The 16,164-nt window shown below is 46.0% G+C and overlaps 1 protein-coding gene across 4 annotated transcripts in view; it reads left to right on the top strand.

Annotated features, from left to right (window-relative positions):
- FAT3 (FAT atypical cadherin 3) overlaps nt 1-16,164 on the top strand; it is a 583,627-nt gene that overhangs the window by 525,121 nt on the left and 42,342 nt on the right. For 2 of the 4 annotated variants that reach the window (XM_055091680.1, XM_055091679.1), the window contains 5 exons: nt 1,993-2,207; nt 3,399-3,536; nt 4,678-4,821; nt 7,636-7,833; nt 11,104-11,902. In XM_055091680.1, coding sequence (XP_054947655.1) covers nt 1,993-2,207; nt 3,399-3,536; nt 4,678-4,821; nt 7,636-7,833; nt 11,104-11,902 — 1,494 coding nt within the window. The remainder of the gene's footprint in view (nt 1-1,992; nt 2,208-3,398; nt 3,537-4,677; nt 4,822-7,635; nt 7,834-11,103; nt 11,903-16,164) is intronic. The other 2 variants (XM_055091681.1, XM_028501477.2) reach the window with 1 other exon arrangement.

Raw genomic sequence — 16,164 nt, 5'->3', positions numbered from 1 at the left:
TCAGAACACTGCCATTTCTCACCACGCCCTTTTCAAACTCTGGGGGAGGATGTGGCATCTCCTGGGGGAGAGATGTCTAGAAAGAAACCAAGAGAACAAAAATGGAACCCTAGGTCTTTCTCTTCCTCAGGGAGTTAACAACTATTAGGGCTGTTTTGAGTAAATGAAGAGGATAATTCAGAAAAAAGTTTGGCTACTCTTTGAAAAGTAAACATACTCACCCTTGCGTTTTCAAAGAGTGTGTATATTAATATTTTCAAAGCTCTTTTATGGATATTCTTATTTGTTTACCTATCCCCCATGAATAAGCAAGGCAGCCCCATTTCCCAGATAAGAAAGGTGAGTCCCTCATACCTTCTGGCCACTGGACATAATTCCGTCATCACTCAAGGAATATGTACTTGTTGAGCGAGAGGGCAAAGGAGGTCTGTCTTCTGTTGGATAATCCAAGAAATATGAGCAAGAAACTATGGCAATCAGCAATGTTCATTTAACATGGCAGATACACCAGATTCCTATTAAGTCATTAGTTAGTTCTCCCATTTTCTGTATGAGAAAATCAGCTTCAGAGAGGTTAATTTTTCCAATGTGAGTAAGTTGTGGGTGGTGCAGGGATCCAGGATTTGAAGTCAGATCTCCCTGACTCTGGAATACATGCTCTAACCTCTATATAGCACTGCTGTGCCATGGGGGTGCAAAACTTGCAGGACATGTAGTCCCTGCCTTAGTATAGGAGGGTGGAAACATTAATGGAGGGATTGCAGCAGCAGCTTCTCCCAGCAGTAACCCTGTTTATTAAGTGCATTACTTCAAATTAAAATGTATGGGGATTTTCCTCATTTAAATATGTGTTAGCCTTAGCATGTCTAGTTATGGCCATTGTATACGAATACCATGGGGAAATGGTTGAGTACTGTTTAAATCTGGCTCTGGATAACGAGGCTGGGATGCAAAATAAAGTGCTAGGGGTGGTAATTGCTAAGAAAACATAATTATGGAGAGAAAGAGGCTCTTGCTTTAGGTACGACTTCTATTTCTCACCTTAAGTAGAAGGGCAGGCGTAGCTCCCTGAGAAGCTGCCTGTCTGGAAAGAGAACAGATGTCATGTACTCACCTTGGTCCTAGTGACCGTTTTCCACGTGGGGGAGAGAGGTAAATGCCCTTGAGAACTGCTCTGCAGACGGTACAATGACCAGCTACCAAGTGCAGAAGGCAGGACTGGGTCGCCCACCAGAAAGGGCTAGGACGGGAGGGAAAGAGCACTCAAGGAGCCCCTCGCGGAGGTGCCCTCAGCTAGCTGCTTTCACCTGTTCTACTTGCTTAATTTAAGTCACTCTGTGCCACGGGTATTAGCTCTGCTCTGTAGCTGTAGACACTAAACTCACACTTGCTATTTGGCAACGGATTCCCAGGTGTTTCCTTTTCCGTCACATCACTATATCCTGAACTTTCTGAGGTCTTTGTCCTCTTTGTGCCGTAAAAGTTTTAGAAAAGCACCTTATAAGTAGGGGAGGCACCTTAGTGGTTAATTCAGTTTAAGACTTAGGCTAAGTCTGCAAGTATATACTTACTGATGAGAGACGGGGTCATACAATCACGTCCACGCATCTTGGCTCATTCCCCGTCTGCCTGGGTCCACTTGAGGAATCCTGGGGAGATGCTCATCGGGGATGCTTGCTCCTGTCCCTCCTCCCAAATTGCCTGAGGGTGAATAATGCCAGAGCTTTTCAGGCTGCTTGAGGGAAGTTCAGAAGCTATTGCAGAAACATGCAAAGACCTGATTTCTTCAGCATTGTGTCTGATGGATAGCAATGTTTTAACTGACAGCATTAATCAGACTCTGGGCTGCTTTCAGCTGGGCATTAAGTAAACAAATTCCTGAATATCTCAAGCTCTTGGCTGGAAATGATGTTACAAACATTACCATGATTGTGGGACTGCTGACCAGAGTTTGTCCTAATCAAATCTAAAGCTCCCCATTTTCCTTCAAAGGGAGTATCTCTGTGTCTGAGGTCCTGGACTATGAATTATGCCGAAAGTTTTACCTGGTGGTGGAAGCGAAAGACGGGGGCACCCCCACCCTCAGTGCCATGGCCACTGTCAACATCAACCTCACAGATGTGAATGACAACCCTCCCGAGTTCAGCCAAGATGTCTACAGTGCTGTCATAAGTGAAGACGCCTTGGTCGGGGACTCTGTCATTTTGGTAGGTGCCAGGGGGGTGGTCCAGATATCTGGGACTAATAATCCTCAAGAGAGCAGAGTCTCTCTTGGATTCTCTTCACACTTTCTCTTTTCAGTGTCCTTTGGTCCCCAAGAACTTTAGTCAGACACCGGTCTTCCAACTGCTCCTTCTACACATTGTCTGTTAGAAAGGGTCTGATAAAGTTCATTTATATCAAGGTGTAAGTGATCACTCATCACTTTCCTTCCAGGAGTGTATTTTTTTGAGAAACGAAACAGACCATGGAATAAATTTCTAATGATAGCTCCTACTAGTTTGTGACCTTGGATGACAAGTTAGTAGATGGCCAAGGACAGAATAAAAATTCCTTCCGACCCCCCCCAAATACACACACACACATACAGAAGGGCAGCTACAAATGGGATCAAGCTTAAGACTGACTGGTTACTCTTAAAGGAACTCTTTCTGGAAGGAATTTTTTCTATACCAGTAAGAGCAAGCTATGTATTAGAGGACACAGGTTCTCTTAGACATAGAAATTATATTCGGGAACAGTGAGTCAGTCCCATCCTCAGCATTCTCATCACCCCTAGGTGGGAGAGGTCCCTTCCATCCACCCTCATATCTGGCTCCTGCAGCACCAGGTGTTCATTCTTTACACATCCAAGGTAGACTTCCCAGGCCATTTCTCCTGGGGCCTGAAACTATTACAAGACTATTTCCATACATATAAATCCCAACATCACCAATGTGGAGCAGCAGACAGTGGGGCTGTGTGTTTGCCATGTGGGAAAGGGAATTTTCTTGGACTTCCTTAACATGGAAATGCATAAGTTTAGAAAATACCTGACTCAGTGGCAGAGACCATTGTTTTGCCAAATTGGGAAAGAATCACCGAAGTATCCCTATCAGTTAGTTTGGGGTCTATCCTTACTGGCTCAAGGTCTGAGGAAAACCAGGCCTAACAAGCATCAGGCTGTTGGCAGATAAAAATGAACATAAATAAAATGGCAGCTCTAGTAATGGTGCTTTCCTCCTTCGGCCAACCCCAAATCTCTTCGCCTGGTGCGTGATCACTGGCATTGGTGAGTAGAGCGCCTAAGAAAACTCTCAGAGCTGTGCCCACTTGTACAGACCTGGGACCCTAAGAATAAACCTTTTCTCTGTCTGTTGTGTCATGTCTTTGCTTTGTTTTGCTTGTGTCCCATGAAGCTAATAGCAGAAGATGCAGACAGCCAGCCCAATGGACAGATTCGATTTTCCATTGTGAATGGAGATCGAGACAGTGAATTTGCTGTGGATCCTGTCTTGGGACTTGTGAAGGTTAAAAAGAAATTGGACCGGGAACGGGTAAGCTAGTTTAGGCCTGCTCCCTTCCCATCCACACCCACCCCTTCACTGAAATCAGGCACGGACTCCATGAGTATAAGTAGGAAGGTTCTCCATTCTAAATAACGGGAGTGGGAATTCCCTGCTGGTCCAGTGGTTAGGACTCTGCGTTTTCACTGCCGTAGCCTGGGTTCGATCCCTGATCGGGGAACTAAGATCCCATCAGCCTCGAGGTGCAGCCAAAAAAAAAAAAAGAAACAAACAAACAACAACAACAAAAAAACCACACATTGAATAATGGGAGTAAATAGGGATGGACTGAAATGAAGCAGGAAGTATTTTCCTTAGACCTTAGAAAGAATTTGCTGCCAATAGATGCTGGTATTTTCTTATTTATGGAGGTTTTAAAGAAAAAGCAAAAAACTGACTTTCTAGATGGTTTGAAATTTGGTCCTTCCAAAGCAAGAAGGCAGAAAGGTATATTCAGCATCGGGATCCTGTGGTCCTGGTTTCATGAACAGCATTGACCCTAAGTGAGCAGATACAAAAGGCTGACCTGAAGGTATCTAGGTCAGAAAGAATGATCCAGCAGATTCCTCTGTCCAAGGTTAAACTAAGTTTCTAAACACTGTCTTTTTTGACCAAAAACATGTCTTCAAAGTGAAATTTAAATATGGAAAAAGATACCATGGGCATGATGCTTAAAAGTAGAAAGACTTCACTGGGTAATAAGAAGCCCATAATATACTCCCAAAGTATCAAAACTAATACTTAGGACAGATCAGTTGTGACAACTGTTATAGTCTGAACAACGGCCAAGAGCTGTGGTTCTAACCCGGGCTGATTTTACCCCCAGGGGACACCTGGCAATATTTGGAGACATTTTTGGTTGTGACAAGCAGGCAGAGGCAATATTGACTTCTAGTGAGTAGAGACCAGGGATGCTGCTAAACATCCTGCAACGCACAGGTCCACCCCCGACCACTAAGAATTATCTGGCCCCAAATGCCAGTTGGTGCCGAGGTTGAAAAACCCCGGTCTAAAGACTCAACGTGAAGATGGCTCATCTTCAGCAAAGCATTGTGAGCCTGCAGCGCCTGAGTGGGCCCAGAAGGAAGCGAGCGCTGTGATTCTTTACTGTCGGCCCTTTGTGCTTTGGCAGGTGTCTGGATACTCCCTGCTCGTCCAGGCAGTAGACAGCGGCATTCCTGTGATGTCTTCAACTGCCACTGTCAACATTGATATTTCTGATGTAAATGACAACAGCCCAGTATTTACACCTGCTAACTATACCGCTGTGATTCAGGTGAGCAAATCTGGCCTCCCAGGCTCTTGTCCTTATGCACTCATCCTCCTTCCTCCACTGTTAATTACTCATCATGGTTTACTCTTGTTTTTACCTAAAATCAACTCATCCCATCATAGGGCTAGTATGAAAAGAGCCTGATTCTCCTACTGTAACTGATTAATAAAACGTGGATAAGCGCTATGGCCAATAGGGTTCCTTCAAGGGTCAGGTGCTTTCCATACACGGTCTGTCCTCACGACAGCCCTCACTTTATAGTGAAGGAGGTAAGGATCTGAGAGGTTAAGTAAGTCAACCAAGATCATGAAGCTGTTAAGAGATAGAGTCAGCATTTGAACTCAGGTCTGTCTTCTGAAAAGACTATTCTCTTCCCACAGTGACAGGTTGCCTTTAAGCCACTTTGTGCTATTCTAGCAGGGGAGGGAGGTTGACACGAACCATCTTGTTTGTCAAAGGGAGATTGGCCATCAGGCTAGAGCTATTCCTCATTAAAATCAGTCTTCCATAAGCAGTTGGTTTAGCCGTTTAAACCCACTTGCTCTCTAAAATTAGACTGCAGGATAGAGTGACTTACTGCTGGTGTTCTGCTCTCAGAGAGAACGACTTTTCTTCCCAGCTATTTTTTTTTTTTATTATTCAAAAGATATCTCGTGAGCACGGTACTAAGTGCCAAGCTACTTCCATTTCCCAGTATTTCTAGAAGCTGAAAGTCCGACTTCAAGAGGATCAGGAAATCCGGTCCAGGAATACTGTCAGCATGGAGGACTTACAGGAGACAGGGATGGATATATGTGTCTTGTGGGGACCACAGATATTTTAGGAAATCAGCCTCAGAATCGCCCACCACGGGTTCCCAGGGCTTTATGGGTCGAAGGTGAGATGAGAGTGGGCCAGTCTTGAGGGGCGCCTTTGGAACAACATTCAAGACTTTGAGTCTGGCCGTCTATAGGCCCCCAGCCCCCCTGCACCACTGAGTCCCCCCAGGATCAGGCTGAGCAGCTCTCTGCTCCCTTCCTACCCCTTTCTCAGCAAAACTCGATTCCTTCCCCAGCGGTGTTTTGGTTTCCTCTCCTCTCTGATGCTCTTTCCAGCAGCTGTGCATTGCTACCCCTCCCCAGCTTCCACAGAGCTCCCCGTAGGCTCTGCCCCTTCCCCTAGTGCTCTTTCCCTCCATGGCTCTGCTCCCCACCTGTCCCCACGATGCTGCTCTTCGCCTCCCCTCCCCCGCCTCCTCTCACTAGCCCAATGCAAAATGGGCTCTGCCTACTCAACATTCAGTTTTATGACACGCGTCGATCAGTTTGACAGACTGTTCTCACACGCACTCCAGGAAGTCAGCAGGGAAAGAACAGAGACTCTGAGCCCATGAGCGGTGACCGTATCTTCTTGTCTGAAACACCGGGCCCGTCTGTGTTCTATTTCACCCTCCTTCCTTGGATGCGACCCCTCAGGCACACATCCTCTTACCCTCTCTCTTGTATGGAGGAAATGGCTTTTATAGAGAGAGCAAACAAATCAATAAATCTTCTATTTTGTGTGGTGCTGAGGATACTGTCAGCGTGCACCAATAAATCTACGCTGGGCTGGGACGTTTCCACAACTTATCCCAGAGGGAGACGGTGTCTAGTTCCCGATAACCAAAAGGCCACTTGAGAGGAGAAGCAACCTGAGAAGTCTCTGAGGTTCTTGTCTCCTCTTTCTCCTGCAAAAAAATTGCTCCTCCCATTGTTCACCCCAGAATAATTTTCTTTTTGCAACATATGGTTCTTATAAGACTAATTCAGCGCCTAAAACATGAGTGTGTCCGCCCCGCCCGTGACTGCTGTCATGAAGGGTATCATTGTCTCCATCTCTGTGACCCAAACTCAGTTAATCCAAAGTCAATGTCATCAGAAGGCCTGAACTAATGAAAATGACTTCAGGCCCGAGCCGTGGTAATGCTGAAGTCTAAACAGAGCAGAGCAAGGAAACCAGTGCCTGAGCCACCGAGGAGTTTAATTTGGTGTTTTCAAAGTAAGGACAACCTTGGGCCCAAGAAGGAGTAACTAGGAGCCTTTGTGTTTCCATCTGGGGTAGAAGGCAGAGTTTCTGCAAAATCATGTTGGCATGATGACATCCGGACTTCCGAAACTTTGATGAAGTTACAGATTCCTTTTCTCTTCACTCGCTAACTGAGGAATATCCATCCCATCCCCTTTGCCTTCCCTTAAGAAACAGCAAAACTGTGTTCTGATGACTGGGGTGAAAAGCCCTGTTTTTACCTGACACCCGCCTTTGTATTTTTCCTGGGAAGTTGCCAGGATGTCACCCTAAAGAGTCCGGTCTTGTGACTTTGTGTCACCATGTTGGGCCTCCGCGTAACCGTGCTGTGGTAAGTGTGCCGAAGTGCTTTCCCATCCTGAAAGCTTGATGTTTTCTTGGCCCGAGAGGATTTCTGACATCGTCATGAAGGCTGATGAGCACCTTGTATCTCTGGAGCCGTTCGGGTGAACTCAGGGCAATTCCAGCCTTTCAAGGACAAGGTGTAACCAGCAGCATCCTTGGAGCCTGCAAACCCATTCAAAGCCAAGTCCTCATGTTTTCACCTGCAGCTCATTGTCTCACAGGGCAGTCGTGGAGTGGCAGCCAAGGATGGGAAACATGACGCTTACAGAGACCAGCACATTTTCAGAAGACAAGATAATATCACAGGGAATCCCTTCCGCAAAAAGCCCTGTTTCTAGCACAGCACTCTCAGCCGGTAATGATGGGTTTTTTTTAAATGTGAAGAGAGGTGTAATTTTATCTTCCCTTTTAACATACTCTCTTATGCAGGAAAATAAGCCAGTAGGCACCAGCATTTTGCAGCTCGTGGTGACAGACAGAGACTCCTTTCACAACGGGCCTCCCTTCTCCTTCTCTATTTTGTCGGGAAACGAAGAGGAGGCGTTTGTGTTGGACTCGGATGGGATCCTGCGCTCAGCCGTGGTCTTCCGGCACATGGAGTCTCCAGAGTATGTGCTGTGTGTCCAGGTACAGCCTCATCCTCTGCCCGCATCAGGCCAGCTTTCTCTCGTGCTGGTTGCTGGGCCCGTTGGTTGGGTTTTCTTTGTCGAGCAAGTCAACATAATTCATTACTGTGCAGGAATGTTCCCCTTTTAATCTCAAATTCAATTTCACACCAATAAAAGTGGCCTCTGTATGTGAAATTGAACAGGAAGGAAAGGAAGCATCATTGTTCAAGAGGGACGTTCCTGTAAGGTGTGCCGGGCTGACAGTCACTGGGCTTAAATCTGCATTCTGAAAATTCCTGGGGTTCTAGTTGAGCCCCAAAGACAACTCATTTGTCAAGGCTTGCTGCTTGGTACTGAGAAGTATTTCCCAGGTCAACCCAAGTAGGGAAGCAACCAATCCTTGTCCTGATGTGATTGAGCTATTTCATGGCCTCTGCTTTTGAAGGGACCTCTGCTTGCTAAGTTTCCCCAGTGAGGAGGCAGGGGAACAGGAACTCAGATGGCAATGGCCTCCCAACATTTCAGCTTCTTCAAGGTCACGGTGTAAAATGAAGTGAGACAAAGAGGCAAAAGTGGCAGTTATGGGAAGGGTGTGGATAGGAGCAGGAAAGAGAGAGCACCAAAAATTCACTGGGTGCAGATTTTGCCAGTACCAAGATGTGGGTCCCATCAGTGAAACTGAGTGACTTTTTTGACCCACAATTGGCACAGAGGGCAACCTAAACTCATTATTAATGGCTTAATGGTGGCAATAATAACAATAGTCGTTCTTTTTTTTTTTTTTTTTTTTTTTTGGAGAAAGGGTTTCAGGCTTTTGGCTTTTTTATTTATTTATTTATTTATTTATTTATTTTTGGCTGTGTTGGGTCTTCGTTTCTGTGCGAGTGCTTTCTCCAGTTGTGGCAAGCGGGGGCCACTCTTCATCACGGTGCGCGGGCCTCTCACTATCGCGGCCTCTCTTGTTGCGGAGCACAGGCTCCAGACGCGCAGGCTCAGTAGTTGTGGCTCACGGGCCCAGTTGCTCCGCATCATGAGGGATCTTCCCTGACGAGGGCTCCAACCCGTGTCCCCTGCATCAGCTGGCAGATTCTCAACCACTGCGCCACCAGGGAAGCCCAACAATAGTCATTCTTTATATAGCATTTAATTGTGTACCTTATTTCTTTGGATAAATTATGTCTTACTCTACTCCACGAAACCGTCCAAATTAATGACTTTTGGCTCCAACCACATTGACAAACTCTTCCGTTGCCACCCACGCATCCAACAATATTATGTGAATGATTTTATATCACATTATAGGTCCTCAAGGGCAAGAAGAGAGTTTTAGTGCCTTCTCACAGAAGCTAGTACAGTTCTTTGCATACCTTCTCTGGTTGCTAGAGAGCATATTTCACAACTCAGAGTTGGTAAACACCATGGAGAGCTTTCTCCTACTAGTCCCTTATATTAAACTACCACCAAGTCGCACGTTTCTGCCTTCATAAGGTCCCAGGTGTGCATCAGGTATGTTCCCTTTGCCATCACCCCACTTTATTCTATATCGCCCGATACTCATACTATTGCAGAAGCCTCCTGGGTGTTCCTCTGGCTTCAGCCTCATTCTTTTCTGATCTATCCCTACACCCCTCCAGGCTAATCATTCCACTTTGATTATATCAGTCCACTTTGATTATGTCATTCCACTAAACCAGAGGTCAACAGACTATAATAGCCCCTGAACCACATCCTGTCCTCAGCCTGTTTTTATAAGTAAAGTTTTATTAGAACACAGCTTCACCGATTCCTTTCCATATGCTCTGGGCTTCTTCTGTGCTGGAATGATAGTTGAGTAGTTGATAGAGATCATATAACCCCAAAGCCTAAACTATTTCTTATCTAGCGCTTTACAGAAAAGGTGTGCCAACCCCTAAACTAAAACCATCTGAGCTCCCTAGTGCCTGAAAACTTGTGAATTCTGGCTCTTTCAGACATTAGGCAGACATGACTGTCCAGTCCTTCTCAGACCACAAGCCCACGAGTCTGCCACCTTACACCCAGTGGCTTCATGCCTTTCTGTCACCTTTCTGGTTTTCGACATCTGAGTGGGCAACCGCTGGCCTAGAGAGTCCAAACTCATCACTGTCTTTTGAGGCCATACACAGTTGCACTTCAAGTTCAACCTAATTTGCTAAATTTATCTCTTCTTACATGAATTTTCCATTTCAGCATCTCTGGTTCATATAATTCATTTTTAACAGCATATGGTGACGGTAATAATAAAAATAACAACATTACATTCACTCTCACGTACTATGTACTTCTATGAGTCAAGCCTGTGCTAAGTACGTTGCAATCACTGTGTCTGTTAATCCCCACAGTACAAGAATCCTGTGAGGTAGATATGACTATTTTATTCAAATTAAAGATACAGAAATTGAAGCTCGAAGAAGTTAAGTGACTTACTCCAGGCCAGACACATAGTGAGAGGCAGAGCCAAGATTCAAACTCAGGTCTCTGTGATGACCTGATGCTTTTATACTGCCTTCTACATACAAGGACACATCTCCCCAGATGGTACCTGGCCTGCAAGGTCCTTTGCAGCCCCACATCCTGAGATACCCGCCCTGGGGACCCAGCCCCTGAGAATCTGCCCTTCTCAGAAGTCCTACAGCACTGACTACCTTCACATTGCACATGGCAGGTACTCAGTAAAGATCTGTTTCAGGGTAGTGGTTCTGTCAATTCTTATGTAAAGAAGGGAGTCAAAATGGGTTTGTTCAGGCTACCTGTTTTGCCCTTCAGTGTACCACCTTTTATTCTAAACCTTGATATTGTGTACTTCTCACTTTAAATAACATTGTTTCTTAAATGTGCAGAAAAGTGCTGTCTGGTCCAATCAAAAGCAAAGAAGCCAAAGAGAACAAAGATTTCTCCTACAAGTGGGAATGCCTCTTTATGGGGTTCCCCAGTGGCTTCTGTCCAAAATCAAAACATGGCCAGCCTGTTGTGGGCATGCTGGATCCCATAGCACCCTCTGTTCTCCCTCTCAGTTCACCCCCCATGGCTTTATTGTGTTGAAACGTTTTAGTGTCCAAAACAGAGTGTACATATGGGGACCCCAGGTGAGAAATCACTCCTCTTACTTAAATCCACACCCTCAACATTTTGCCGAATAGTGGCAGGGGACGGAGGAAGAAGCAAACGTGGTTAAAGGAACAGACATCTTCAGAGTTTTGTTGATTTTTAAAAAAAAATTATTATGGGTTTTTTCTTACTTCGTTGGCTTTCTCTCTCTTGGTTGTTTTAGGCAAAAGACTCAGGCAAACCTCAGCAAGTTTCTCACTCCTACATCCGCGTGCGGGTCATCGAGGAAAGCATCCACAAGCCCACAGCCATCCCCCTGGAAATTTTCATTGTCACCATGGAGGACGACTTTCCTGGTGGGGTCATTGGGAAGATCCACGCCACAGATCAAGACGTGTATGATGTCCTCACATTTGCCCTGAAATCGGAGCAGAAAAGCTTGTTCAAGGTGAACAGTCATGATGGGAAAATCATCGCCCTAGGAGGCCTGGACAGCGGGAAGTACATCCTGAACGTGTCAGTGAGTGATGGCCGTTTCCAGGTGCCCATCGACGTGGTCGTGCATGTGGAGCAGCTGGTGCACGAGATGCTGCAGAACACCGTCACCATCCGCTTCGAGAACGTATCCCCCGAGGACTTTGTGGGGCTGCACATGCACGGGTTCCGGCGCACCCTGCGGAACGCGGTCCTCACCCAGAAGCAGGACAGCCTGCACATCATCAGCATCCAGCCCGTGGCGGGCACCCGTGAGCTGGACATGCTGTTCGCGGTGGAGACGCCCAACAGTGAGTTCTACAAGCCGGCCTACCTGATCCAGAAGCTGTCCAACGCCAGGAGACATCTGGAGAACGTCGTGCGCATCTCGGCCCTCCTGGAGAAGAACTGCTCCGGGCTGGACTGCCAGGAGCAGCACTGCAAGCAGGGCTTGTCGCTGGATTCCCACGCGCTCATGACCTACAGCACAGCTCGCATCAGCTTCGTGTGCCCGCGTTTCTATAGGAACGTGCGCTGCACCTGCAACGGTGAGTGCGGTTCGGAGAGTTCCCTCCCCAGTCCTGAGCGTTCAGAGGCGGCCTGGGTTACCCTCCTGGCATGCATGCATTCGTTCATTCACTCATTGGACAAAATACTTACTGACCGCCAGCGATGTGCCTCATCACCATGAGGGATGCTGGGGCTGCAGGGTGAACCAAACAAGCTCCGCCCCTTCTCCGGTGGAGCATGTAGCTCATGGGCAGCACAGACGTACAAACAGGCTGGCATAATCCATGTGATGAGTATCGCTAGGGGAAGTACAAAGTCCTGTGGGAGGGCCCTATCAAGAGGGAAGGTTTCCTGAAGGGACTGTCCTCTAGGTTGAGAGAAAAGATAAGTAGGAATTAGGCTCTCTTGGTCTGACTTACTTCACTTAGTATGATAATCTCTAGGTCCATCTGTGTTGCTGCAAATGGCATTATTTCATTCTCTTTCTGGCTGAGTAATATTCCATTGTACATATATGTGTGTGTGTATATAGATATCTATAGATATATACCACATCTTCTTTATCCATTCATCTGTCAATGGGCATTAGGTTGCTTCCATGATTTGCATATTGTAATTAGTGCTGCGATGAACATTGGGGTGCATGTGTCTTTTCAGATTAGAGTTTTTGTCTTTTCTGGATATACGGCCAGGAGTGGGATTGCTGGATCATACGGTAACTCTACTTTTAGGTTTTTTTTGTTTTTTTTTTTTTTGTGTGTGTGGTATGCGGGCCTCCCTCTGCTGCGGCCTCTCCCGTTGCGGAGCACAGGCTCCGGATGCGTAGGCCCAGCGGCCATGGCTCACGGGCCCAGCCGCTCCGCGGCATGTGGGATCCTCCCAGACCGGGGCGCGAACTCGGTTCCCCTGCATCGGCAGGCGGACGCGCAACCACTGCGCCACCAGGGAAGCCCCTATTTTTAGTTTTTTAAGGAACCTTCATACTGTTCTCCATAGTGGCTGCACCAAATATCATATGATATCACTTACATGTGGAATCTAAAAAAAAATTATACGAACGAACTTATTTACAAAACAGAAATTGACTCTCAGTCATAGAAAACAAACTTATGGTTATCAAAGGGGCAAGGTGGAGGGTATAAATTAGGAGTATGGGATTAACAGATAACAGTACTATATATAAAATAAACAACAAGCACCTACTGTATAGCACAGGGAACTATATTCAATATCTTGTAATAACCTATAATGGAAAAGAATCTGAAAAAGAATATACATATATATATATATATATATATATATATATGTAGAACTGAATAACTTTGCTGTACACCTGAAGCTAACACGTCATTGTAAATCAACTATATTTCAATGTAAAAAAAAAAGTAGGAATTAGACGTGCGAAAACAGGTAGGGGAGGGACAGCATTCCAGTGGAGGGGCTGTTTGTATGAGACTTAGGGACAAGACAGTAACCTACACTGAGGGGATTGAAAGAGATTTCCAGTGATGACAAAGGAGACTTGTGAGTCGGCCCAGTGATCACAGAAGAGCCATTAGTCAGGGTGAAGTTCTAGAAATTATCTCAAAGCAATGGGAGCCATTGGCTCATCGGAGGGGGAGAAGTGACAGAATCAGGTCTGTATTTCATGAAGAGCCTGCTGGCTGCAGAGGTGAATGGGTTAGACGGGGCTGGGCCAGAGGCAGGGAAACAAGTTCAGAAGCTATCACAGAGGGTAAAGGCAGCTGGATTTGCTTCAGTGAAAAACAGGGGCCAGATATTCTGGAGCACAGTCAAGGGGTGGATTCAGCCCTCAGAGCGGCAGAGATGGAATGGTTTGTATTTGTTGACGTAACTAGAGTCACTGAACCTTGACCTTCCCTGGTCAGAGGCCATAGCTGCACAGAGTCGCATGACCACAGTGGTCAGCAAGAAACCTTGCTCTCTCCCTCTTTTTCTCTCTCTGACATGTGGCCCCATAAATTCACTGCCCTCTTCGAAGAAAATTGCACCTGGAGTTTTTCTAGCCAGTGAAAACTTGGCCTAAAGGTACTGTGGCCAGAAGAGAAGCCATTTATAAAACATCCTTTAGGTAACTGAGGACAGGCAGGGCCCCTGCCCTCTTCCCTTGTAGAAAGTTTTGTGTTGCACTTTGGAGAATGAGTTCATCAGAGGAAGGCCCCAGAGATCACAGCTCCCTCTGAGAGACCTTTTGATGACCTCCAAGCAGCCTAGAAGAGTGCTGGCCACTCACTCTCTTGTCCCCAGTGAATTGTTTGTGTTTTCGTCAGGTAGATGCAGTGACGTCCAAACTGTTGAATATGTAAATTAGCTCCAAAGTAGCTCCAAAGTAACTCCAAGCATGTGTGCTAGGTGAAATGCATTTCTGGCAGATGCCACCAACATGCAGGATTTATGAATGCCAGCTGTCCAGACCCTACCTATATTTCCTTTGTAGGCAAATTGATTTATGCACCAAAGCTCTGCTAGAGCCTTCCTGCAGTGATTCACAGCAGGGTTCAAAAGAGGTTCGAGACAGGACAGGGCAGACTGCAGGAGAAACTAAACCAGCTAATTAATCCTTGAGCTCTGAGAACTCATTTCATTCAGTAAAAAACTGTGGTGCCAGCAATGTCCTAGGCACTGCAGATTCAGAGTGAAAAAAGACACAGTCCCTGCTCTTAGGAGCTGGCTATTGTGAACTCAGCTGTTGCAAGTACCTGTTTGCATTAATAGTGTTATAAGGAATGCTGGGGAGGAAAAAGGACAGAGTCCCTATCGTGGCCAGAGGAAAGCTTTCGGTGACATTTAGGCACCAGAGACCACCTATATTCTAAGTTTTGAGGGATGAGTATGAGTTCTTTAAGAAGAGACAAGGGAAGGGCAGGCTTAGCAGTTTTCTTCAAAGCAGGGATTTAGATTTTGCTGGAGAGAGGGGTCTTGCTCTGCATTTTGCATGAGACACTGATGTTTTAAATGCAATGAGTTTCAAGGTGGTATCCTGGCCCAGGACTCCTGTCCTCGAGTCCCCATAAATCTTTCTACTCCCAGGAAACCCAGAATGCTGGAAGTTTTTGTGATCCAGCCCGCAGACATCCCAAGAGGAGGCTTTCTCGGTTTAAAGAGCGAGCATTTCCTGAACAAGAACTCTGTGCAGACTCAGCCCCACTTCTCAGCCTCTTTTCACCTTTAAGTCACTCTTGTAATTAAGCTGCAAAATAAAATACTGGATTTTAGTGGTAAAAGGACCTCAAAACATCATCTGGCGCAATCCCCATCTTCAGCAGCTGATATACGATAATCTCCTTTTTATAAATGTGGTAGCTCCCTGCCTTGTCGCGGGCCATACAGCTGGTGAGAAGGGCATGCTGATTCAATAAAGGTTCATCTTGGGCCCCTGTTTTGTTACCTGCATCTTAAGAGCAGGAACTCTTCCGTTTTTTTTGATTCATAACCCCAGTGCTATGTACTCTATAAGAATATTCAAATAACCCCATTTTTCCTGACTGATCACCAACCTCACAGACCCATGGCAGAATAGCAGAGGATCTCAGACTCCAGTATGCCTGTGGCTTACTAGAAATGCACACTACTGAGACCCACACTCAAATATAGCAGGAGGTTTTGGGTGGAGCCTAGGAGTCACTATATATGTAGCCTGGGTGATTCTAATTCTGGCAAGTTTGGTGAGGAAACCAAACTCTAAGAAATCTCACATCAACATAAAATAGGAAAAATTTCCTCTGGGTTCAGAGGGCAAACTCTTAATTATAATAGTAATAGGGCTCTCAGTTTTTCTGAAGTATCCTCTTAAATAAAAATACAGTGAAGAACTGTTAAGGAAAGCATTAATCATTTCAGACATTTTCTCATTTATTGGAAAGGAGAGGTAATTGAAGTCAGTAAATGCCCCCAGGCCCCCAAACACACACACACACACACACACACACACACACACACACGCACACCCAGTATTGCTGCTTGTCTGTTTACCCTAGAAGGTTGGCAGATACAATAAATGGAATTTCCCACCACTTGGTGGAATAATTAGGATGATAAATAGAGGTAGCTGCCCATTCTGGGCTGTGTAGTAATATTTATACAGATTTGGCCTCAATAGTCTACCCTCCTCCCAACTTCCAACCCATCTTTCTCTCATGCAGACTTTTTTGGGGTCAAATTAACATCATTTACATCTTAAACCAAAATGCTGAGTTGGGCTTCCCTGGTGGCGCAGTGGTTGCGCGTCCGCCTGCCGATGCAGGGGAACCGGGTTCGCGCCCCGGTCTGGGAGGATCCC

Source organism: Physeter macrocephalus, chromosome 16 (assembly GCF_002837175.3).
Source record: "Physeter macrocephalus isolate SW-GA chromosome 16, ASM283717v5, whole genome shotgun sequence".
NCBI classification, from domain to species: domain Eukaryota; kingdom Metazoa; phylum Chordata; class Mammalia; order Artiodactyla; family Physeteridae; genus Physeter; species Physeter macrocephalus.
The sequence above is the reverse complement of the archived record's forward strand: the minus strand, read 5'-3'. Positions and strand labels throughout refer to the sequence as shown.